At 40.2% G+C, this 25,420-nt stretch overlaps 1 protein-coding gene and 1 pseudogene across 1 annotated transcript in view; both read right to left on the reverse strand.

Annotated features, from left to right (window-relative positions):
• The window catches only part of LOC138168216 (zinc finger protein ZFP2-like), a 4,747-nt gene extending 2,045 nt beyond the window's left edge, over nucleotides 1–2,702 (reverse strand). Inside the window, 2 exon segments of the mRNA XM_069097248.1 lie at nucleotides 8–1,845; nucleotides 2,365–2,702. Of these exon segments, the coding sequence (XP_068953349.1) occupies nucleotides 8–1,845; nucleotides 2,365–2,380 (1,854 nt within the window). The 5' untranslated portion in view covers nucleotides 2,381–2,702.
• Nucleotides 2,703–8,087: 5,385 nt separating this feature from the next.
• LOC138168143 (zinc finger protein 665-like) overlaps nucleotides 8,088–25,420 on the reverse strand; it is a 58,441-nt pseudogene continuing 41,108 nt past the window's right edge.

A 25,420-nucleotide genomic window follows, 5' to 3' on the forward strand; every position in this document is an offset into this window, starting at 1 on the left:
CCAAAGCCTTCTCTCAGGCATGGAGTTTCTGGTGTCTAGCAAGACTACAACTCCGTGGGAAAGCCTTTCCACACCTATTACATTCATAAGGCCTCTCTCCAGTGTGGATTCTCTGATGAGTTACAAGATTGGAAATCTGTGTGAAAGCCATTCCACATTCATTGCATACATAGGGTTTCTCTCCAGAGTGGATTCTCTTATGTACAGCAAGATTGGAGATCTGTCTGAAAGCCTTTCCACATTCGTTGCATATATAGGGTTTCTCTCCAGAGTGGATTCTCTGATGTTTCGCAAGGGTGGAGCTCTGCGTGAAAGCCTTACCACACTGATTACATCCATAAGGTTTCTCTCCACAGTGGATTTTCTGATGTGTAGTAAGATTGCTCTTATATGTGTAAGCCATTCCACACTGATTACAGATGTAAGGTTTCTCTCCACTGTGGATTCTCTGATGTTCAGCAAAGTGCTCATTCTTGGTGAAAGCTTTTCCACATTCATTACATCTATAAGGCTTTTTTCTACTGTGGATTTTCTGATGTGCTGTAAGACCGGAGGTCTGTCTGAAAGTTTTTCCACATTGATTACATACATAAGGTTTCTCTCCAGTGTGGATTCTCTGATGTACAGCAAGATTGCCACTGTCTGTGAAAGCCTTTCCACATTGATTACACCCATAAGGCTTCTCTCCAGTGTGGATTTTCTGATGTGCAGTAAGATTACTTTTATGTGTGAAAGCTTTTCCACACTGATTACATTCAAAAGGTTTCTCTCCAGTGTGAATTTTCTTATGTGTAACAAGATGGCCAATCTGTTTGAAAGTCTTTCCACACTGATTACATTCATAAGGTTTCTCTCCAGTGTGAATTCTCTGATGTGTATCAAGACTGGAGCTCATTCTGAAACTCTTTCCACATTGGTTGCATTCATAAGGTTTCTCTCCAGTGTGGATTCTTTGATGTGCAATAAGACTACAGCTCTGTGTAAAAGTTTTGCCACACTGATTACATTCATAAGGTTTCTCTCCAGTGTGGATTCTCTGATGTACAGTAAGACTTGATCTCTGTGTGAAAGCTTTTCTGCACTGATAACATTCAATAAGTTCCTCTCCACTGTGGATTCTCTGAAAGTCAATAAGGAGAGATCTGGAGCACACAGCCTTCCCACATTCATTATGTTCATAAAACCTCTCCCCAGCAAGAATATTTTGAGGTCTGTCAAGAACTGAGTTCCAACCAAAGGTCTTCTCACACAGAGCACATGCATATCTTTTCATTCCTAGGTGAAATCTGGACTGACAAGGAAGAGATGCCTGGTGGGATGAGGTGGCTTCTCCCCCATTATACTCATCAGGCTCCCTTCTAATGGGAATTTGCTGATGAGTAAGGAGCTTAGGGTTCTGACTCAAGGGCTTCCCACCTTTATTACTCACAGAAAGCATTTCTCCAGTCTCACTTTTCTGATGTTTATCGAGGTATGAACTCCAGCTCAGGGCCATCTCCCACTGATTTCCTGGATACATTAGCATTTCAGGAGCCTTCTGGGGGGACTGAGAAAGCTTCACCTCTTCAGTAAAGCATTTTCTATATTCAGTATCTGGAAGGAAGTCTTTTCCTGAGGTCATTTTCTTACAATGATATGGGATTGAAGACTGTGTGCATCTCTTTCCAATTTCATCAAATTCACGGCCACTTTTTCGATTTTTATTTACTTTGATAATTAAGTCATGGATTTCTCTGAAATTGAAGTCATAGGGAGCATCACTCATGAATCTTTGCAGATCACATTCTTCTACAAAAATTGCCAGCTTTCTAGTTATTTCTCTTACTGCAAACCTGGTCCCTACAACTGAAGAAAAGAAAGAGAGAGAGAAAGTGATAGAGACAGATACTCACATAAATAAATGCAATAACAGTGGTTACTCAAAACTTTCCCAACTCAAGACCTTCACATCACTAACTTCAATGCTAGAAAACTTCATGGATGTACTCTTGGAGCAAACATTGGCATTAAATAGACTGTGTTAGTGTAAGGAGAAGAGACAGACTGCATGTGAGTGACAAGGGAGATGTGCGCCACAGAGGGCTGGCCCCAGCAGAGACTGAACGTCCATATTCAACAAAAGGAGCATCCCCAAGGCAAGACACCAGAAGACACTGTCAGCAGCCAAGAGGACTCTCCATGGAAGGACACTTTGTGCGAGCATGGAGAGAACACTGAGCCAAAACATGGGGTTTTCAACATTCCAGCAGGAAAGGACTGATCAGTATTCAGAGATTTAAAATGCTAGTAAAAATCTAAACTGATTTTGATGGAAATCAAAGGTAAATTCAGAAGGTACTAAATAAAAAGTGAAAACAGGCCTACCAAGAAGTAGCTTCATTCATCTCTAAGAAAGCCGTGTTCAACTCCACCAAACTTTAATGCAAGCAAAGCTTAGAGAGATCAAGGATTCTTGGCTCAGTAAGAAGGCAGATGAAATTCAGTTTTGTTCTGATAGTAGCAATCCAAAGTATTTTATGATGCCCTGAAGGCTGTGTGGTTTGTCCTTCAGTTCTCAAAGAGGACCATGGCACCAGGAAGAAGATGCCATGACTGGCATTTGAACTGGACTTAAGTGAAGGAGAGCTGTGCAAAGTCACCAAGGTCACTTTCTCCTCCAGAGCCATCTGGGACCAGTGACCAGAGATCAGGATAACTGGAGATGGCCAAGGACCCAGTGGGACACCTTGGCCTTTTTAAGCTAATGTCTTTCCAGCTTCTCACTGTGACTGAGGCAGTGCTCATTCAGTGATGAGGCTGTTTAAGATGGGAGTCAAGGGAGGGCCCCTTTAATTGTTTCTTAATTAATTAATTTAATTAAGAATTTAAAAAATAATTAAATTAATTAATTAAATTAAAATTAATTTAATTAATTTTAATTAAAATTAAATTAATTAAATAAAATTAATTAATAATTAATTTAATTAATTAATTAAATTTAAATTCTTTAATTGTTTCTTAAGGCTGTGCCACATCACCAACCTCACTTTCTCCTCCAGAGCCCTCTGGGTCTAGTGGCCAGAAAGAAATCAGGACAGCTGGAGATGGGCAAGTCCCCTGAAGGCTATTAATGGGCCAAAGACCTGTCAGGGCAGACAGTGCCGTGTGAATCAGAGATAAACCCATGATCCTGGAGAGTTGGGATGAACACTTCCACAGCATTCTCAAGAGACCACCCTCAACCCCTGAAGGAACTGAAGGAATTCTTCACTGGTTATGAAAGGAGGGCCACAATCAAAGTCAGGCAGGCCTGGGTCAGAGCCCTGCCTCAGACCAGGCTGGCAGAGACACCTTCAGCAAGTCATTGAGAAGGAATTAATGGCCTGGAATATTTCCAGGATCCAGGCTGGCTCTGAAATTCAGAGACCTGGGACCATCTCCCAGCAAATAGGTTGCTACACCCCCAGAGATCTCCCAATATTCATCAAAGATGTGGAAACCCCCACAGCAGTCCATTAGATGGTAAACTCCCTGAGGGCAGGGACTGTTTTTATTTTTCTCTCTCTAGGAATAAACTGGCAAAGACAAAAATTTTTAAGAGCCTTGGAATGAGGAATAGATCCTTGGGGCTATGGACCAGGCAGAAAAGGTAAAACTTGGGGCTAGGGGTGGGTGGGTGGGGACTAGGGGAGAGTATAGGACAAGGAGGTGGTTGGTGCTGGAGCCCAGACAAATTCATGCTTTTATTCCACCATCTTGGCTCTGCCTCCCTCCTGGAGTCTTCACTCACAACACCCTCCAGCTCTCAGCTCCCAGCATTTCCTCTGACCCTCCCCCATTCCTGGGACCCTCTCCCTCCTCTGCTGTGACCACTGACCTTCCTGGCCCCTTTAAGTCCCAGCTACAATCCCCTTCTACCCAAACCTCCTCCAAGCCCTCTTCTTCCCCATTTATCCCACAAGTGCTTCTCTTTCCCTGTGGCCTCCCCCATGTGACTGGGAGCTCCCTGAGGGCAGGGACTGTCTTTGGCCTCTTTCTGAATCCCAGGTGCTGAGCACTGGGCCTGGCACATTGCTGTTGGTCAGTCCTGTTTGACTCTCCCTTAAGCTGTGAACCACAACTCCCCAATATTGTCCACGGGGATTTCTTGGCAACTAATCTGGGGTGGTTTGCCATTTCCTTCTCCAATGGATTAAGGACAACAGAGTTAAGTGACTGGACCAGGGTCACACAGCTAGTAAGGAGAGGGCAGGAAAGAGATGTGAAAGAGCTTCTGATGAGAACAAGTTAGGGATTCAAGAGATGGATTATCAATGAAGAAAAGCGTGGCCTTCCTCTAGGGATCCTATGAGGAAATACACTGCAATGAAGAACCATGACTCACGACACCTAGTGAAAAGGGAAATTTTGTCAATTCTTGGGAATCTAAAAATCAGGAAAACTAATAAATTCTGTAATTGCTCAGAAGTTCAATAATAGAAAAACAGGAAGCTAAAAAAAATGCAGATTGTTAAATAGAAGATAAATCAGAGGTCTTGGGTAAAAATCAAAATGACAAAAAAATGAAAAGAAATTTTAATCTCCATGGAGGAGAATTGCTCTAAAATGACTGAATTTCTAAAAAAGGGAATCATATCATTCTCCTGGAAATGGAAGAAAATTCAATGGGAGAGCATCGAATGCCAAGTGCATGGGCAGAACCTGTGCTCTCCAGGCTGGATAAATGATGAGCCCTCCCAAGTAACAAAGGCTTTGCAGGCGTTCCCACTCTCCTATATGATATCCACCTTGGGGCAGCTGGGTGGGACAGTGAATAGAGCACCCACCCTGGAGTCAGGACCTGAGTTCAAATCTGGCCTCAGACACCTAACACAAAAAAGTAGGGATATGACCTTGGGCAAGTAACAACCCCAAATGTCCTACCTTTACCCTCCAAAAAAAAAAAAGCTGTATGATATCCATCAGCCTGCCTCTTGACTCCACATTGTCAATGTTCTCCAGTTCTAGGGGCATGCTGCAATAATTTATTTTTCAATAATCATGTCATTGTCTCTCTTATGCATTAGCTCAACCTTCAACTCCAGCTCAGAGATTACATTTTTACTGAACAAAGGTCCCTCCTTACCTCTCAAAGTTACTTCTATTTCTCTATAATTAAATGATACAATGAATGAATATAGTGCTTCAACAATTCCAAACAATCATAAAGTGATGGCAGCAGGTGCCTTTGCCCAGGACACATTACAGCTAGTGTCCTCTGAAGCCCTCAGGATGAGAATAAAGAACTGTTCTTTACTTGGCTGGAAACAGTCTCATTCCCCTTATTTGAGGCCAGCTTGTGAGTAATCTGTCTTTAGAATCCCTTTCTTACTGTCATCTAGTTAAGAATTTATTTCCATCCAGGCTCAGATACTTAGTACCACACCTAGAAATAACTTGCTGGGTAACCTTGAGCAAGTTACTTAACCCCAATTGCTTTAAAAAAAAAAAAAAGGACTTATTTCTGACTCTACAGAAATTTACTAGATGATTCCTTTTTCTTTGTTCTTTCCTCAGTATAACTATTCCATTCACTCCCACCCCCAAGAATACACAGTTCTTTCCAGCTTCTCACAATGTCTTCATCCAATTGTCTTAATGTCACTTAAGACATTGTCGGGGGGGGGGGGGGGACTTGACATCACTTTTTCTTTTGGAGGGGGAAGGCAAGCCAGTTGGGGTTAAGTGACTTGCCCAAGGTCACACAGCTAGTAAGTGTCAAATGTCTGAGACCACATTTGAACTCAGTTCCTCCTGACTCCAGGGCCAATGCTCAATTCACTTGACCACTTAGCTGCCCCATAGTCATTACTTTTTTTCCCCACAGATTCTTAGACGTCACTGACAGCACATTCCTTCTCCTTAATCCTATTGGAAGAAGAAACATTTTATAGTAAAATATTTTTCCTGTTGATGAGGACCATGGCCAGTGGGGCTCTGACCCTGATGGCTGAATAAGCCCTCTCAGCATAAGACCCTGCTAACCAGGTTAGGATCGGTTCCCCATCCTACAGGAAGGCTTACAGGCATGTGCATCACATCCTTCTGAGAAGTGTGGTATGCACTCCTGGCTTGGGAACAAGGATGCTCACAGTGTTCCCAGGGGAAACTATCATAATGATGCAAGGTAGTACTAACTAGAATCCTTGGGATAATGCCATCTTGTTCTAGGGAGGTTTGGAATATGCTGCCCGGTACTCCTACCCTGATAACAAGGATAGAGTACACAGCCATGAAGTATGAGGTGAATGGGAACTAGGGCAATGGTGTAATCCCGAAGACAGTGGGTTATGATGACTCTGCAGTTTTACACTGTATATCCTGGACTCATATCCACTGCACTAGAGTCCTGTCTCATTTATGCTTATATGCTTCTGGGTAAGTAACTCTTTTCAAGTTGATCCTTTCCACCTAACTTTTCCTTCTCAGCTCTGCTTCTGGCAGGCAGGGCTCCTCTCTACCACAATCTCAGACTCTGCCACAGAAGAGCAGGGCTCCCTGGTGCTTGGCTTCCCACATTTTCCAGCTTTTATTACTTGAACATGATTCTCATTCAAATAGAAAATGCTTTTCTCAATACTCCATTTCAGGTGGTTTCAGGTGTTGACTCTGACCCTCATAAAGATTATGAGTTTTAGGGAAATCCCTTCTCTGGGATACCATTTCCGGCTCTCAGTTGATGAATTTTGGACTAGATGAATTCTGAAGTCTCTCTTTAAGTTCTAAATCCTGTGACTTTTGATGGTTTCGGAGTTGGTGACATTCAAGGGTGTGGTTGTGGACTTCAGTGAGGAGGACTGGGGCCTCTTGGATCCTTCTCAGAAAGAGCTGTATAACAAGGTCTTTGGAGAACCACCATTTAGGATTCTAGTTAATTAACTCAGAATATCTTGGTGGGGACTGCCCAGCTGCTGAATGCCTCCTTCAAGATAGAGTCAGAAGGTTTATCTTGTGAATAAAGTTGACTGAGGGTCTGTCTCTGTTTACATAACCCTGTAAGGAAACCCTGTCAGTTTTTTTGACTGTTTCAGGGGAGAAGCTATTTCCCCTAAATTCAGTTTTCTCCACATTAGCAACCTAGAAGCCATCCCGAACACCTCACTCTGTCTTGGTGCCCTTTCGAGATCATTCATTAGGTCTTAAATCTTTTTTTCCTATTTATCACTTTAAGTCTGAAATTGGTATATTATCATCTACAATTATTGTAGATTTACTGTCTATTTTTGCCTTTCATTTTTTCTTTCATGTATAAATACTGTCCCTTTTGTGGTCAGGAACACTGAGGGTCTTCCCCACCTAGACTGGTATTTTGGAAAATCAAACTAGGCCATCTTTTACCTCAGTGAAGCAGGGCTAGTGGAAAGGCACAGCCCACAGCCCTTCTAAGGATGGGGTGAATAGGAAGCCCCTTCTCTGGGGTCTCACTGTCAATCACCCTGTGAGAAACATGCCCACTCTAGAAAGCACAATACTCCTCGTAAAGCCAATAAAGTTCTTATTTCATATTACATTCATTGTGAATGGGTAACTCTCTAAAGGAGCACACTTGCTAAGGCCAATACAAGGCTATTTATTTCCTGTTTCCAATTCTAATTTCTCTCCATGTTCCCCATTGGCTACCATGTTTCCCCGATAATAAGACACTGTCTTATTATTTTTTTGGACAGGAAAACACCAGAGGGCTTATTTTCAGGGGAGGGCTTATTTTAATGAACATTGACAGCAATTTTAATAAACAGGTAAATGTGAACAAAAAAATTTACCTTTATTCAATAAGCAAATCACTGGGGAAGAACAGGATGACGCGCTCACTGCTGCAGCTCTGATTGGATGAAACTCAGAGCGCGGCGTGCGTTTCACCTGGGGGGGGACGGTGCATACAGAGGGTACTGTAATGTAGCGTGTAGCGCAGGGGATCACCTTCACTACAGCAGCAATCTCAATAGGGCTTATTTTCGGGGGAGGGCTTATTTTAGAGGAATCTTATACAGTAAGGGGAGGGCTTATTTTCGGGATAGGTCTTATTATCGGGGAAACACGGTAAATGCAGTGTCCTGTACTGCCTATTCCATGTTCTTCTACTTGATCTGTTCCCCTTCCCTTGCCATTCTTCACATGTGCATTAAAACTAGCTTGCTCTCCCCTGGCATGCATTGGATAACATTAAATAGCTTATTAAGCATGCACACAAGCTTTTGACCTTTTACTTGATCAGAAAACTGCTTCTGGTAGGTCACAGTCCTGGATAGAACCAGTCACCTCTGGCTTACATCCTGTTCTCAAAATTGTAAAGCTAGTAGTGTTAATGCTGGGCAAGCAGAATTTCTTCTTTTGTTTCTCATACTCCTTACTTTGGAATTTGTGGGGGTTATCGTGTTCCTAAAGAATGGCCTGGGTTTGCTGAGAATTTGCAAGTATATAGAAATGATCTCCAATAATTGGCTTTTGCACCAGGACAAATTTAAATTTAAGAGGAAAGGCTTGTTAAATTTTTCCCTAAACTGTGACTAGTGAAACTTACTGTTTGAAGTAAAAGTTCATGGGACTATAACCTATTTGTCATAATAACGCATTCATCATTATCACAGTCAATAATTCACTATCTGAGAGATGCCACAATCCATTCAGAGAATGTGACACAAGTGGGGTTTGTATCTGAAATAGCTGAGAGGAGAATTTGAGCCTCAGGCTAAGATGGGATCCCCCAGTTCAGGTTCCCCATTGTGCTCCTTTGAATGTTAGCCACCTAGCTATCCCTGAGTCTGGCTATGAAGTGGGAATGATATGGCACCATTGGCATATTGGTACAATATCATCCCAGCTTTATCCTTTTATAGCAAAATTCTATAATCAGAACAAATAGTAAAACGTGTGAGCAGAAAGCGAGTATATGAAATTGTGCAGTTTTGACTCGAATATGTAGACATTCTAGACCCCAAACAACTGGGTAAATTAGTACTCAGGGTGCTCATCTGCCTGTTAGCAGGGTTATGTGCATTAGTATCCCATAGCCTAAGGCTGGGATAATATAATATGTTTTAAGATCTGACCTATTCAGTCCAAAATTATATTCAGTTGCATGAAGTTATGCTGGGTGAAGTGGGCAGAACCAGGAAAACACTGTATACAGTAATGGCAACATTGTGCAATGGCCGGCTTTCTTAGACAGAACTGTTCTCAGCAATGCAACAATCCAAGACACACAATGGAAAATGCGTAATGGATTAAAAGTTCTGTGTTCACAGAGGTACTTCAGGGTCAGAATATCTCTCTTGCTCTGGGCCTCATCCCCCATAGGTCTGTTTTTCTTGTGCATACCCACCAACAAACCCTGATGTCTGGGGTGCCCAACAATGGAAGGGAAGACAAGCTGAGGGGCCCTGTTTGCTGCAAAGCATCTGTCAACAATGAGGGCAGCAATATTCTCATCCGGGTGATTGAATTTTCAACTTAAGCTAGTTTGAAGGAGAACTATTTCCTCAGCTATAAAACAGGAAATAGTAATGCTCAAAAAAATAAATGTAACAGTAGTTTGAAAAAGCTTAAATACTCGATGTAGGGTTTGCATTATGATCCTGATAAAATGGATCCAAATGCTTAAGTATAACAATTTATTATTAGGAGCAGGGCTGAACTTAAATGGTTGCTGGTATTCAAAGTACACTCAGCAGTCTCAGATGTCTGCAATACCCTTCTGGGTTAATGAAGTTTCCTCCTATTATCTAAATACCTGCCTTCTTTTAAAAATGCAAAGGTTTCTTTCTATCTTAACCAGGAACTCTAAGGGTCTTCACCACCCAGATACCTGTTTTTTGTTCTTCAATTTTTTTCTAGGTAAAGAGGCCATTCTCTGCCTCAATTCTAATTAAGCCTTGAATCACTGAATGAGCTTTACCTGTCAAACTGAGACTTGCAAAAGGCCTTAGCTTGAAAAGGCCAAAGTCCCCAGTGCATCCTGCACCATCTGCAGTTGTCCTGAACTACATCTCCCCACTGGACCCAGATGGCTCTGGAGGAGAAAGTGAGGCTGGTGGCTTGGCAGCCCAGCCTCACTTAAGGGTAAAGGGAGACAGGGAGATTGACTTTTCCTGTAACATCTTTTGAAAATTCATCCTATTGAACTGTTTCTCTCTTCTCTTATACCTTAAAAAGAAAAAAAGCTGTGAGGGCAGGTTACCTTGGAAGTGGAGGCTGTTAGATCTTCAATGTGTCTATTACAGAATGGGACAAAATCTCTGAAAAATCAGGAGGCGTACTTTGTTTTAATGAAGAAACTAATGATGATGATGATGATTGACTAAGTGTTGGGAGAAAAGCAAAGCAAAATCCTCTGGAGACATCTTTGTGAGGTTGCCCTGTGAAGAGATCCCCCAGCCCTGCTGACAGTGTTCAGAGATTCTGCAAGGATGCAGTTTAAGGCACTAGGAACTCTTCCAGCCAAAGTAAGGGAAATTAGGGGTTAAACGTTAAATAACAAGTGATGATGATAACAACAATCTGCCATCATTTAGAAAATAATCAAATTATATTTTTTAATAGTTAACACATAACAATGTTCCATTTTTCAAGCAACTACTCACTGTGTGTAAACTCCTGCTCACTGTATTGGTGACGAAAGACTCCAGAATGTACTATTTGTGCTGACTGTCATCCTTATCCAACATTCCACCAGCTTGGTCGCCCCCCCCCCATCATTTCCTGGGGTAGTCGCTCCCTTCCACTTACTCAGTCAAAGATTTTTAATTCCTACTGGAAAGCTGTCCTCTGAAGCCCACCAAATGTACTCCCCCTCCCCCTTCCTCTAGCCTATCTACAGACCAGATCAAGTCAGGAATTTTAAAGTCTATCAAAAACTGACATGGATATAATTGAGACCATATCTCAATGTGGTAAATTTTTCTCCAACAGATGTTGGATATTGAAGGTATGAAAAGGTAAATGGATACTCCATGTCTAGCAAGACTACAACTCTGTGGGAAAGCCCTTCCACACTGATTACATTCATAGGGTTTTCTCCACTGTGGATACTCTGATGGACAGCAAGATGGGAGTTCCCTCTAAAATCTTTCCACATTGATTACATTCATAAGCTTTCTCTCCAGTGTTGATTCTCTCATGTACAGCAAGACTGGAGAGCTGTCTGAAAGTCGTTCCACACTGTCTGTATTCATAGGGTTTCTCTCCAGTGTAGACTGTCTCATGTCTGGCAAGAGTGGAGCTCTCTGTGAAAGCCTTTCCAAACTGGTTACTTCCATAATGCTGCTCTCCACAGTGGATTTTCTGATGTGTAATAAGATTGCTCTAATATGTGTAAGCCATTCCACATTGATTACATATATAAGGTTTCTCTCCAATGTGGATTCTCTAATGTTCAACAAGATGGTCCTTCTTTGTGAAAGCCTTTCCACATTCATTACATGCATAAGGCTTTTATCCACTGTGGATTCTCTGATGTGCTCTAAGACCAGATCTCTGTCTGAAAGTTTTTCCACATTGATTACATACATAAGGTTTCTCTCCAGTGTGCCTTCTCTGATGTACAGCGAGGTTGCGCCTCTCTGCAAAAGCCTTTCCACAATGATTACATCCATAAGGCTTCTCTCCAGTGTGGATTTTCTGATGTGCTCTAAGACCAGATCTCTGTCTGAAAGTTTTTCCACATTGATTACATACATAAGGTTTCTCTCCAGTGTGCCTTCTCTGATGTACAGCAAGACTGCGCCTCTCTGCAAAAGCCTTTCCACAATGATTACATACATAAGGTTTTTCTCCAGTGTGGATTCTCTGATGTACAGCAAGATGGGTACTGTCTATGAAAGTCTTTCCACATTGATTACACCCATAAGGCTTCTCTCCTGTGTGGATTTTCTGATGTACTGTAAGATTGGAGGTCCGTCTGAAAGCTTTCCCACATTGATTACACACATAAGGTTTCTCTCCAGTGTGGATTCTCTGATGTACAGCAAGATTGCTACTGTCTGTGAAAGCCTTTCCACAGTGATTACATTCAAAAGATTTCTCTCCAGTGTGGATTCTGTGATGTGCAGTAAGACTGCCACTCTGTGTAAAAGTTTTTCCACAATGCTTACATTCATAAGGTTTCTCTCCAGTGTGGATTCTCTGATGGGCAGTAAGACTGAAGCTGTGTGTGAAAGCCTTTCCACACTGATTACATTCAAAAGGTTTCTCTCCAGTGTGGATTTTCTGATGGGCAGTAAGAATGGATCTCTGTGTGAAAGCTTTTCTGCATTGATAACATTCAATGAGTTTCTCTCCAGTGTGGATTCTCTGAAGGTCAATAAGGAGAGATCTGGAGCACACAGCCTTCCCACATTCATTATGTTCATAAAACTTCTCCCCAGCATGAATCTTCTGGGGTCTGTCAAGATCTGAGTTCCAACCAAAGGTCTTCTCACACAAAGCACATGCATATCTTTTCATTCCTGGGTGAAATCTGGACTGAAAAGGAAGCGATGGCTGGTGGGATGACGTTGCTTCTCCCTCATTAGGAGAATGCTTAGGGTTCTGACTTAAGGCCTTCCCACCTTTATTACTCCCAGAAAGCATTTCTCCAGTCTCACTTTTCTGATGTTTACTGAGGTCTGAACTCCAGCTCAGCGCCTTCTCCCACTGATTTCCTGGATACATGAGCATTACAGGAGATTTCCCCAAGGACTGAGAAAGCTTCACTTCTTCAGTAAAGCATTTCCTATATTCAGTATCTGGAAGACAGTCATTTCCTGAGGTCATTGCCTTGCAGTGATTTAGGATTGAAGATTGTCTCAATCTCTTTCCAAATTCATCAAATTCATAGTCACTTTTTCGATTTTTATTTACTTTGATAATAAAGTCATGTATTTCTCTAAAATTGAAGTCACAGGGAGCATCACTCATAAATCTTTGCAGATCACATTCTTCCACAAAAACTGCCAATTTTCTAGTTATTTCATTTACTTCAAACCTGGTCCCTACAGCTAAAGAAAACAATCAAAAAAATATATATATATTTATATATGGAGAATGAGAGGGAGAGGGAGTGATACTGAGAAACAAATGCAATAGCAGTAGTTACTCAAGACTTTTGCAAGTTGAGACCTTCACATCACCAAGTTCAATAAAACAAAACTTCGTAGAACTACTCTTAGAGCAAACGTTGGCATTGAATAGACTGTGTCATTGTAAGGAGAAGAGACAGACTGGATGTGAGAGTGACAAGGGAGATGTGCCACAGAGGGCTGGCCCCAGCAGAGACTGAACGTTCATATTCAGCAAAAGGAGCATCCCCAAGGCAAGACACCAGAAGACACTGTCAGCAGCCAAGAGGGCTCTCCATGGAAGGACACTTTGTGCGAGCATGGAGAGAACACTGAGCCAAAACATGGGGTTTTCACCATTCCAGCAGGAAAGGACTGGTCAGTATTCAGAGATTTAAAATGCTAGTAAGAAATCTAAATTGGTTTTGATGAAAATCATAAATACATTCTGAAGGTACTAAATGAAAAATAAAAACAGGGGGGTGGCTAGGTGGCGCAGTGAGTAGAGCCCCTGCCCTGGAGTCCAGAGAACCTGGGTTCGGATCTGTCCTCAGAAACTTAACACAAAAACTAACCATGTGACCTTGGGCAAGTCACTTATCCCAATTGCCCTCCAAAAAGCAAAAATAAATACAGGCCTACCAGTAGGTTGCTTCATCCATCCCTAAGAAAGCCATGTTTAACACCACCAAAATTTAAATATAATCAAAGCTTAGAGAGATTCAGGATTCTTGTCTCAGTAAAAAAGGCAGATGAAATTCAGTTTTTTTTTTTGATAGTAATAATTCAAAGTATTTTATGATCCCCTAAAGGTTGTGTGGTTTGTCCTTCAGTTCTCAAAGAGGATCATGGCACCAGGAAGAAGATGCCATGACTGGCATTTGAACTGGACTTAAGTGAAGGAGAGCTGTGCAAAGTCACCAAGGTCACTTTCTCCTCCAGAGCCATCTGGGACCAGTGATCAGACGGAGATCAGGATAACTGGAGATGGCCAAGGACCCAATGAGACATCTTGGCCTTTTTAAGCTAATGTCTTTCTAGCTTCTCACTGTGACTGAGGCAGTGCTCATTCAGTGACGAGGCTGTTTAAGATGGGAGTCAAGGGAGGGCCCCTTTAAGAAAAAATTTTTTAAAACCCTTTGATGGGAATACCCTCAGGGTCACAGCCCTAAGGAGAAGCAGTTGCTATTTACATTCACTCTGTGCCAGCAGCAGGATCTCCCTCAGCCCCCACCATGCTTATGGTTGGTCCTGTTTCCTGAAGGACACCATGACATCAGGAAGATGATGCCTTGACTTACAACTGAATTGGATTTGAGTGAGGGAAGGCTGTGCCACATCACCAACCTCACTTTCTCCTCCAGAGCCCTCTGGGTCTAGTGGCCAGATAGAAATCAGGACAGCTGGAGATGGCCAAGTCCCCTGAAGGCTATTAATGGGCCAAAGACCTGTCCACCTATGGTGCACCTAAGTGCTCAGAGCTGACAGGGCAGTGTGGATCAGAGATAAACCCATGATCCTGGGGAGTTGGGATGAACACTTCCATAGCATTCTCAAGAGACCACCCTCAACCACAGCTGAAGCTACTGTTCATTCACCTCAAATTCTAGCCAAACCCTCTCAAGCCATTCACCAAATGATAAGCATCCCTGCAGTGCACAATCCTTCTTACCAAAAAGAGAGATGCTATAAATATTTTAGAACATGTAGGTTCTTTACCTATTCCCCCAATCATCTTTGGAAATACACCTAGTAGGAGTATTGCTGAGTCAGAGGGTATTGGCAGTTTAATAACTCTTTGGGCATAATTCCAGATTGCTCTTCAAAATGGTTGGATCAGTTCACAATTCCACCAACAATGATTTAGTATCTCAATTTTTCCACATCATCTCCAACATTTGTCACTTTCCCTTTCAATCATTTTAGTCAATATATTAGGTTCTATATCCTTTGATCATTTCTCAATTGGAGAATGACTCACATTCTTACAGAATTTTTTTTTTGCTTTTGTTTTTTGGAGGGCATTTGGGGTTACATGATTTGCCCAAGGTCACACAGCTAGTTTTTCTGTGTGTGTTAAGTGTCTGAGGTCACATTTGAACTCAGGTCCTCCTGACTCCTGGGCCAGTGCTGTATTCACTGTGCCACATAGCCTCCCCATTCTTATAGATTTTTCAAAAGATCTTGGTACATTTTGTGTATTTGAGGCATGAGAACTGTATCTGAGGAACTGCACAGAAAATGCCCCCCCAAAAAAATTCTGTACTTTCCTTCTCATCTTGGTTACAATACTTCTGTTTGTACAAAGCCTTTTCAACTTCATGTAATCAAAATTGTCCATGTCACACCTCATTCTCTTCCAAGTCCCTTGTTTCTTCACAAATTGCCCAACTCCATAAATCTAATAATAACATGTTCCATGACCTTCAGATTTTCTTCTAGTATCACTCTCTAGATACAGCTCATATATCCACTTTAACCTTATCCTGATAAACTTTAAATGTTGGGCTATGCCCTCTTTCTGGCACACTTCTTTCCAGTTTCCCTACAATTTTCCCAAACAATGAATTCTTATCCCAAAACCTTAAGTATCTAAACTCCTCAAACAAAGGTTACTTTATTTATTTGCTGCTGTAAGTTCTAAGTCTACCCTCTGCTACTGATGTACCTTTCTACTTCTTAGCCAGCACCAGAGTTTTGATAATTATTGTCTTACTCTACAGTTTTAGATCAGGCTCTGCCAAACCTCTTTCCATTACATTATTTTTCATTAGTTCCTTTCATATTCTTGACCTTTTGTTCTTCCAAATAATTCCTGTTATTTTTTCTAACTCAGTAAAATAAAGTTTTGGTCATTTCATTGGAATGGCAATGAAGGTATAAATTATTTTAGGTAAAACTGGCATTCTTATTGCTTTGGCTCTGCCTAGGAATGAACAACTGATATCTCTCCAATTATTTACGTCTGCTTTGGTTTGTATAAAATGGTTTTTCTATTTGTGTTCATATTGTTCTTGGGATGGTTCTGGGAGCTCTACCCCAAGAAATTTTACACTGTTTAGAGCAGGGGTGGAGTACCTGTGGCCTCTAGGTCACATGTATCCTAGGTCCTTGGGAGCTGCATGTTGACTGACTCCATGTTTTGCAGTACAAATAATTTTATTAGGGGGATTTGTTCTGTGCTGTTTAGATTCAGCAAAAAGGCTGCACTTAAGGACCTAGATTTAGGGTCACATGTGGCCTCAAGGCCATAGATTCCCTACACCTGGTCTAGACTTATTTTAAGATTTTCTATGGATATCATCATGTCAGCCACAAAGAAATATGCCGGCATAGACAGGGCTGGAGCAGGCTTCAGTGGACAGAACCACTGGCAGCTGCGGGGGTTCCTAGACTTCTCAACACACAAATGCCAAAGACAGCATATAAGGTCAGTGGGAAAACTCTGTGGGATTTGGAAGAAAGAAGAACGTGGTTCAGTTGCTGTCGACCCCTAATACCAGGGTGGTAGAGGTGATGGGAGTGGCAGCTGGGGCTGTTTCTAGAGCTCTGGGCCAACAGACAGTGGGGGAATTGAGTGGCTGATGCAAAACTCCTGAAGACTGGGATGGTACACCCACCCCCACTCCCACCACTACTAGAATAATGCTACCTTGACAAAGAGTTAGAAAGTCAGGTATTTGGCTTGGAAGATGAGCAAACAGGTCAAAGAAACTCAGACTATATGAAATGGGAATGTAAATTTTTAAGATCTTCCCTGCCCCTAGGCTAAAGTGCACCTGGAGCCTGGGATGGGAGGCTTGTTTTTCAATAGATACTTCTTGATTGGCCAGTGAGTCAATAAGGTTGTTACATTCTCTGAGCCAGAAGAAGGCTATATAAGCCCTGATGTGAGGCTTTGTTTTGGGGCTCACTTTGAGAAGTGTTCTGTGATTTGATATGGATTCTAGGAAGCCACTGTCCAGAGCCCCCCAGCTTTGAAAAACCCAGATGTTGAAACCCAAATGTTGATTTGGTATGGATGTAATGGCTGGACGGTTTAGAAAGCTGTCTACTTGATCTGTTTCTGTCTTGATGATTCTGCCTGTATACTTTGAAGTTTGGGGTGCTGACCTTTTTCCCCTGAACAAGGTAAACGATATATGTTTGACTGATTAAAGTAAGCTTGTTAACCCATTTTGAGTTGCTTTCCTTTATCAAAGCAGATCCAAGAACATGTGTTGGCAGCCACCCTGGGGACGCTTGGGGTGCTTGCTGCTACACTATACAATCTGACTTTGGTGACAAAGAAGATCAAAACATACCACCAGAAGAAGAAAACAAAGGTAAAGATACGACATGAAAAGCCTCCCAGAAAAAAATGAACTAGTCCCAGGCCATGGAGGAGCTCAAAAATGATTTTGAAAATCATATAAGTGAAGCAGAGGAAAAATTCAGAAGAGAAATGAGAATGATGCAAGAAAATTGTGAAAAATGAGTCAACAGCTTACCAAAAGAGCCCCCCAAAACATTGAAGGAAACAACAGCTTAAAAAATAAACTAACCGAAATGCCAAGAGGTTCAGAAAGCCATTGAGGACAATGCCTCAAAAAGCAAAAATGGCCAGATGGACAAGGAGGTCCAAAAGCTTACAGAAGAAAATAATTCCTTCAAAATTTGAATGGACCAAATGGAAGCTACTTATGAGAAATCGAGAAATTATAAAACAGAGCCTAAAGAATGAAAAAATAAAGGAAAATGGGAAATATTTCATTTGAAAAAGCACTGACCTGGAAAATAGATCTAGGAGATCTATTAAAAATATTTTTTCCTATTTTTGCTATTATTCTATTTTAAAATTATTTTACTTCCTAAAAGCCATGCTAAAAAGAAAAAGTATAGACATCCTCTTTCAAGAAATCATCAAGGAAAACTGCTCTGATATTCCAGAAACAGAGGGTAAAATAGAAATCGAAAGAATCCACCAATCACCTGTTTAGCGAGATCCCAAAAGGAAAACTCCTAGGAATATTGTCGTCAAATTCCAGACTTGCCAGGCCAAGGAGCAAATATTGCAAGGAGCCAGAAAGGAACAACTGGAAAATTGTGGAAATACAATCTGGATAACATAAGACCTAGCAGCTTCTGCATAAGGGATCAGATGGCTTGGAATGACATTCCAGAGAACCAAGGAGGTAGGGATAAAACCAAGAATCATCTACCCAGCAAAACTGAGTATAATTCTTCAGGGGGAAAAATGGACATTCAATGAAACAGAGGACTCTCAAACATTCTTTTTTGTTTCTTTGTTTTTATTAATTTGTTTACTTTTAGTTTACAAGATTCAGTTCCACAATTCCTTGAGTTTCAAATATTCTTTCCCTTCCCCCCTCCTTCCCTCCATGGCAGCATACAATCAAGTATAGTATCTGCAAATACTTTGACATGGGACATTAGTCAGGTTATAAAGAGAGATTGTATCAGAGGGAATGACCAATGGGAAAGGTGAAATAAAACCAAACAAGAAAAAGAAAAAGAGTAGGTAGGTTGCTTCAATCTGGATTGAAACTCAGTTCTTTTTCTGGATGCTGTCTGTCAAGCATTCTTGCTGAAAGGCCAGAGCCAATACAACATTTAAGAGAAGCATGAAAAGGTAAACACAAAAGAGAAATCATAAGGGACTTATTAAAGTTGAACTGTTTACATTCCTTCGTGGGAAGATGATTCAGCATTAGGTGCAGGAGATAGATAGATAGCTAAATGAACCTCAAAATAAACAAGGAAGTTAGGAGGTGAATACAATCTTAGAGAAAATATATTTGGTAGAACTCTGGAGAAAACTGAATGGGGATAAAAAGGAATATACCTTCTTCTCAGCGGTACATGGCACATAACACAAAAACTGACCATGCAGTAGGACATAAAAACCTCACAACTGAGTGCAGAAAGGCAGAACTATTACATGTATCCTTCTCAGGCCATTATGCAATAAAAATTATATTTGATAAAGGACCATGGAAGGATACACTAAAAACTAATTGGAAATTTAATAATTTAATCCTAAAGAATGAGTGGGTCAAACAAGAAATTATAGAAAAAATTAGTAACTTCAAGAGAATGACAATAATGAGACAACATACCAAAACTTGTGGGAATGCAACAAAAGCAGTTCTTAGGGGAAGTTTTATATTCCTGAATACATAAATGAATAAAATAGAGAAAATTTAGGTCAATAAATTGGGCATGCAACTGAAAAAGCTGCAAAAAAACCCAAATAACGACCTGAAAATCCCCAATTAAATACTAAATTAGAAATAATGAAAAGCAAAGGAGAGATAAATGAAATTAAAAAAAACTATTGAATTAACAAATAAAACGAAGAGCTGGTTCTATTAAAAAAACAATAAAATTGATAGACTGTTAGTCAATATGATTAAAAGAAAGAAGAAAATCAAATTATAAATATAAAAATGAAAAGGGTGAACTACCTCCAATGAAGAGGAAATTAAAACAATAATTAGGATTTTACCCAATTGTATGCCCATAAATTTGAAAATCTTAGTGAAATGAATATTTACAAAAATATAAATTGCCCAGTTTAACTGAAGAAGTAAACTACTTAAATAACCCCATCTCAGAAAAAGAAACTGAACAACCCATTAATCAACTCCCAAAGGAAAAAATCTTCAGGGTCAGAAGGATTTACTAGGAATCCTATTAAACATTTAAAGAATTGATTCCAATACTTTGCAAACTATTCAGGAAAAATTGGAGAAGAAAGTCCTACAAAATTCTTTTTATGACACAAATATGATATTTAAATCAGGAAGAGACAAAATGGAGAAAGAAAATTATAGACCAATTTCCCTCATGACTATACATGCCAAAATTTTAAATAAAATATTAGCAAAAGAACTACAGCAACTTATCCCAAGATTAATACACTTTTATCAGGTAGGATTTATTCCAGGAATACAAGGATTGTTCAATATTAGGAAAACTATCAGTATAATTAATCATATCAATAAGAAAACTAGCAGAAACCATATGATTATCTCAATAAATGCAGAAAAGGCTTTTGACTAAATACAACACCCATTCCTATTAAGAACACTAAAAAGTATAGGAATAAATGGAGTCTTCCATAAAATAATAAATAGCATCTATTTAAAGCCATCATCAGCAAGTATTATATGTAATGGGGATAAGACAGAAGAATTTCCAGTAAGTTCAGGGGTGAAACAAGGATGTCCACTATCACCCCTCTTATTCAATCTGGTACTAGAAAAGTTAGTAGTAGCAATAAAAGAAAAAAAAATTGAAGGAATCAAATTATGCAAAGAGACTAAGCTTTCACTCTTTCCAGATGAAGTGATGATATTCTTAGAGAATCTTAAAGAATCAAGTAAAAAACTACTTGAGGGACAGCCATGTGGCGCAGTGAGTAAGAGCGCCAGCCCCAGTGTCATGAGACCTGGGATTGGTTCTGGCCTCAGATATTCAGCAACCACACAAAAATAACTCGCCATGTAACCTTGAGCAATTTACTTAACCCTGATTGCTTTAAAAATAATAAAATTAAAATAAAAAACTACTTGAGACAATAAATAAATTTGGCAAAGTTGCAAGATATAAAATAAAACCAAACAAATCACCGGCATTCCTATATATTTCTAACGAAGTCCAACAGCAAGAGATAGAAAGAGAAATCCCATTTAAAGTTACTGTAGACATTATAAAATATTTGGAAATCTACCTGCCAAAAAAAACCCAGTACCTATGTGGACACAACTGCAAAACACATTTCACACAAATAAAGTCAAATCTAACTAATTGCAAGAACATCAATTGCTCATGGCTGGGTCGAGCTAATATAATAAAAACAACAAATTTACCTAGATTAAATTACATATTTAGTGCCATACCAATCAATTTACCAAAAAATTACTTTACAGAGCTAGAAAAAAATAGCAAAATTCATCTGGAAGAACAAAAGGTCCAGAATATCAAGGTAACTGATGAGAAGAAATGCTAGGGAAGGTGACCTAGCCATACCAGATTTTAATCGGTATTATAAAGCAGCAGTTATCAAAACTACTTAGTACTGGCTGAGGAATAGACTAGTGGATCAATGAAATAGACTGGGTTCAAAAGACTCAGCAGTCAATGACTACAGGAAGCTACTTGATAAACCTAAAGACCCCAGTTTTGGGGATAAGAACTCATTTGACAACTGCTGGGAAAACTGGAATATAGTATGGCAAAAACAGGGCATAGACAATATCTAACATCATATACCAAAATCAAGTAGAAATGGGTACATGATCTAGGTATAAAGGCTGATACTGTAAGCAACCTGGGAAAGCAAGAAATAGTTTACCTGTCAGATTTATGGAGCAGGGAAGATTTTATTGACCAAACAAGAGTTAGAGAGCATTTTATAATGCAAAATGGATAATTTTGATTACATTAAATTGAAAACTTTCTGTACAAATAAAGCCAATGTAAACAGGATTAAGAGGGAAGTAGAAAATTGGGAAAGAATTTTTACAACCAGCATCTCCGATAAAGGCCTCATTTCTAAAATATACAAATAACTGAGTAAAATCTGTAAGAATACAAGTCATTCCACAATTGATAAATGGTCAAAGGATAGGAACAGGCAGTTCTCAGAGGAAGAAATTAAAGATATCTTATAAGCATATGAAAAAATGCTCTAAATCACTATTGATTAGAGAAATGCAAATCAAAACAACTCTGAGGTACCACATCTCGCTGACCAGATTGGCCAAGATGACAAAACAGGAAAATGACAAATGCTGGAGAGGATGTGGAAAAATTGGAAGACTAATGCACTGCTGGTGGAGTTGTGAACTGATTCAACCATTCTGGAGACCAATCTGGAACTATGCCTCAAAGGACTATAAATAAGTACATACCCTTTGACCCAGCAATACCACTTCTAGGGTTATATCCCAAAGAGATCATAGAAGTGGGAGATTGACCCATATGTACAAAAATATTTATAGCAGCTCTTTTTCTGGTGGCAAAGAATTGGAAATCAAGGGGATGCCCATCAACTGGGGAATGGCTGAACAAGTTGTGGTATATGAGTATAATGGAATACTTTCGTGCTATAAGAAAGGAGGAGGAAATATACTCCCTAATAACCTGGGAAGACTTATATAAACTGATACTAAGTGAGAAGAGAACCAGGAGAAAACTGTATACAATCACAGATATGTGTGATGACCAACTTTGATAGACTGGGCTCCTCTCAGCAATGCAAGGTTCTAAGACAACTCCCAAAGATAGATGATGGAAAGAGGTGTCCACATCCAGAGAAAGAGCTGCAGAGTCTGAACGCAGACTGAAGCAACCTGCCTGCTCTCTTTCTTTTTCTTTCCTCTATCCCACTATTCACTCCACTGATTATAACCCTTCTTAACAACCTGACTAATCTTTAATGTGAAGGTATTTCTAGATGCTACATTTGATTGCATGCCACTGAGGGGGTGGCAGGGGGAGTAGGAAAAATTTGAAACTCAAGGGACTGTGGAGCTGAATGTTGTAAACTAAAAGTAAATACACAAAATTTAAAAAAAGTGTCTGGAAAGGGGCTGCTAGGTGGCACAGTGAGTGGGGCACCAGCCCTGGAATCAGAAGGACCCAAGTTCAAATCCGGCCTCAGACACTAAACACAAAAAAACTAGCCGTGTGACATCGGGCCAGTCATAAACCCAACTGCCCTCCAAAAAGCAAAGCAAAAAAAAAAGTCTGGAAATAGTGTATCTAGAGGCTTCTTGGACCGTGATCACTTTCAAGTAGTGTAATAACTCTGATATTGGGTCCTTGATCTACCTATTCCCCACATCACTTCTTTTCTCTAATCAGATCTTTGACATTCTCTTCTTTTTCATTCTTTTGGATTTCAGTATTTCTGGGTGCCTTATAATGTCATTAGCTCCTTCTTGCCCAATTCTAGATATTAAGATGTTGTTTTCCCTCCTAAGTTTTTAGAACTGTTTTTTCTATTGAGTTGACTTTCTTCTTTTCATAATTTCCTTGATTTCTAGACTGCTCTTGGTCTCTCCCCCAATTTCTCCTCAGTCCCTCATTTAATTTTTGAGGTTCAAGTTCTCCCAAGAACTTATTTTGGGCCTCTGACCATTTAGAATCTCTCTTTGAAGTAGGAGTGTTTTCATTTTAACTTCACTTTCTTGTTCTGGGAATGAACCCAGATCTCAATCTCCAGTTACCTGTCTAATACTATGTAATTCAAGTTGAAAATGTTGAAAGTCAAATGCAAAGTGGATGGAAAGTTGGTGCAGGGAGATGACTATGCACTTAATGAAGCTTCTGAGGCTGAGGTACAACAGAGTATGGATCAATTTTCTGCTGCTTCGGTAAACTTTGGTGTGACAACAGCAAGAAAAGAGAGGAACTGGTTCTTACCCAGGAACAGCAGATTCTGGACATTCTCCAGCATGACCTCCTTGTACAGCCGTTTTTGAGAATGGTCCAAGAGGCCCCACTCCTCCTCAGTGAAGTTCAGAAGGACATCCTTGAAGGTCACCAACCCCTAAACCATGAAAATTACAGGAGTTAGAGCTCAAAGAGAGTCCAGGATACATCTAGTCTGATGGGCATCAGTCTAAGAAGGGAAACTGAAGCACAGAGAAGAGACCTACCTACAATTCATATAATCTTTATGAGTGTCAGAGTAAACACTTGGAACTTAGTCATTAGAAGTCAATGGGATATGGATAAAAGCATTTTTCATTTGAAGTGAGAATCATGTTGTGGTCACAAAAGCAGGAAAAAGGTCCCACCATAAAATGTTTCTCCCAATAGAATTAGGGAGAGGGCACGTGTCCTGTCAGTGAGGTCTAAGAATCTGTGGGGCTTAAAGAAAGTGATGTCAAATTCCTGCCCAACAACTGTCTTCAGTGACATATGAAGAAAATGTGAAGATTTGTAGGGTGTATTCTTAGGGCTGGAGGTGGGAGGGGGTATAACATGAGACTGAGGAAAGAACAAAGAAAAAGGAATGATCTGGTAAACGTCCTCACAGTCAAATTAATTCAGATTAAAGGATGAGGATTCTAAAGGGAGATCACTCACAATGTGGCCTCAACTGAGTGCAAAGAGACAGTTTCCAGCCAAGTGAAGAAGAGCTCTCCATTCTCGTCCTGAGGGCTTCAGAGGACACTGGCTGTGATGAGTCATGGGCAAAGGCACCTGCTGCCGTCGCTTTATGAGTGCTTGCAGGTTTTCAAGGAATATCATCATTCCTTGTATTATTTAATTATGGTGCAAAACAAGCAACTTACAAGAAATGATGGTTCCTTGATTCAGTAAAAATGTATTATCTAATGACCTGGGCTGGAGATTGAGCTAATGCATAAGAGACTGACAATATTTATGAGACATAAATGATTTCAACATGCTGCTAGATCCTGAGAACATTGGCGATGTGGGCTCCAGAGGCAGACTGATGGACAGCACACAAGAGTGGATATAGGTAAATCCTGTGATATTTGGGAGGGCTCATCTATTTGTCCAACCTGCTTCATGCAGAACACGTGTTCAGACTGCAGCTGGCCTTTGATGCTATTCCATTTCTAACAGAAGGGGGAGTCACTGTTTCAGTTTTTCTATTGTTTAAAGCAGTTCTCTTTCAGGTAGGTAAAAATTTCCTTTCACTTTGTCATTCTGATTCTATTTAAAACATCTTATTTATGTTCTATTTATAACATGTATTTTTCTTTTATTTCTATTATCAAACTTCTGAGAAAATAAAGAATTCATTAGACTTTTCCTCATTTTTTAGGTTCCAAATTTTTTTTAAAATTTTCCTTTGCACTTGGTGTTCTGAATCATGATCCTTCACTTCACTGTATTTATATATAGTATGAACAATCACTTTAGGAAGGCCATGCTTTTATTCACTGATAATTCATCTATTGAATCCCTAACTTGTTCTTAACAGAAGCACTTTCCTATCTCTTTCCTCCTCCATCCTCTGAAATTCTCTAACAGAGGGTCGGCTCACACAACTCCATATTTTGTACCTGGCTGCCACACTTTGGGATTTCTGACTCTGCCACCATATTCCAGTGTCTGGAATCTTTTTCCCCAAAATCTCTTCCTTTGGTGTGTTGTCTTCCCCCAGAAAGTATGAACTCCTTGGGGACAGGACAGTCTTTCTTCCCTTCTATGTTAATCCCCAGGCCTTCACATGGTTCATGGATGACAGAAAGTCTTTAACAAATACCTACTGACTACTGACTGTCCAAACACTTTCATCTGAGAATCTTAGTTATCATTGTGCTTAAAAGGCCATCATGACACAGACATCACTTCCTTCTGCAACCTTCTCACACATG

Source organism: Petaurus breviceps, unplaced genomic scaffold (genome assembly GCF_028583685.1).
Source record: "Petaurus breviceps papuanus isolate PSGF00001 unplaced genomic scaffold, PetGlider_PUasm1.0 355, whole genome shotgun sequence".
NCBI lineage: Eukaryota > Metazoa > Chordata > Mammalia > Diprotodontia > Petauridae > Petaurus > Petaurus breviceps.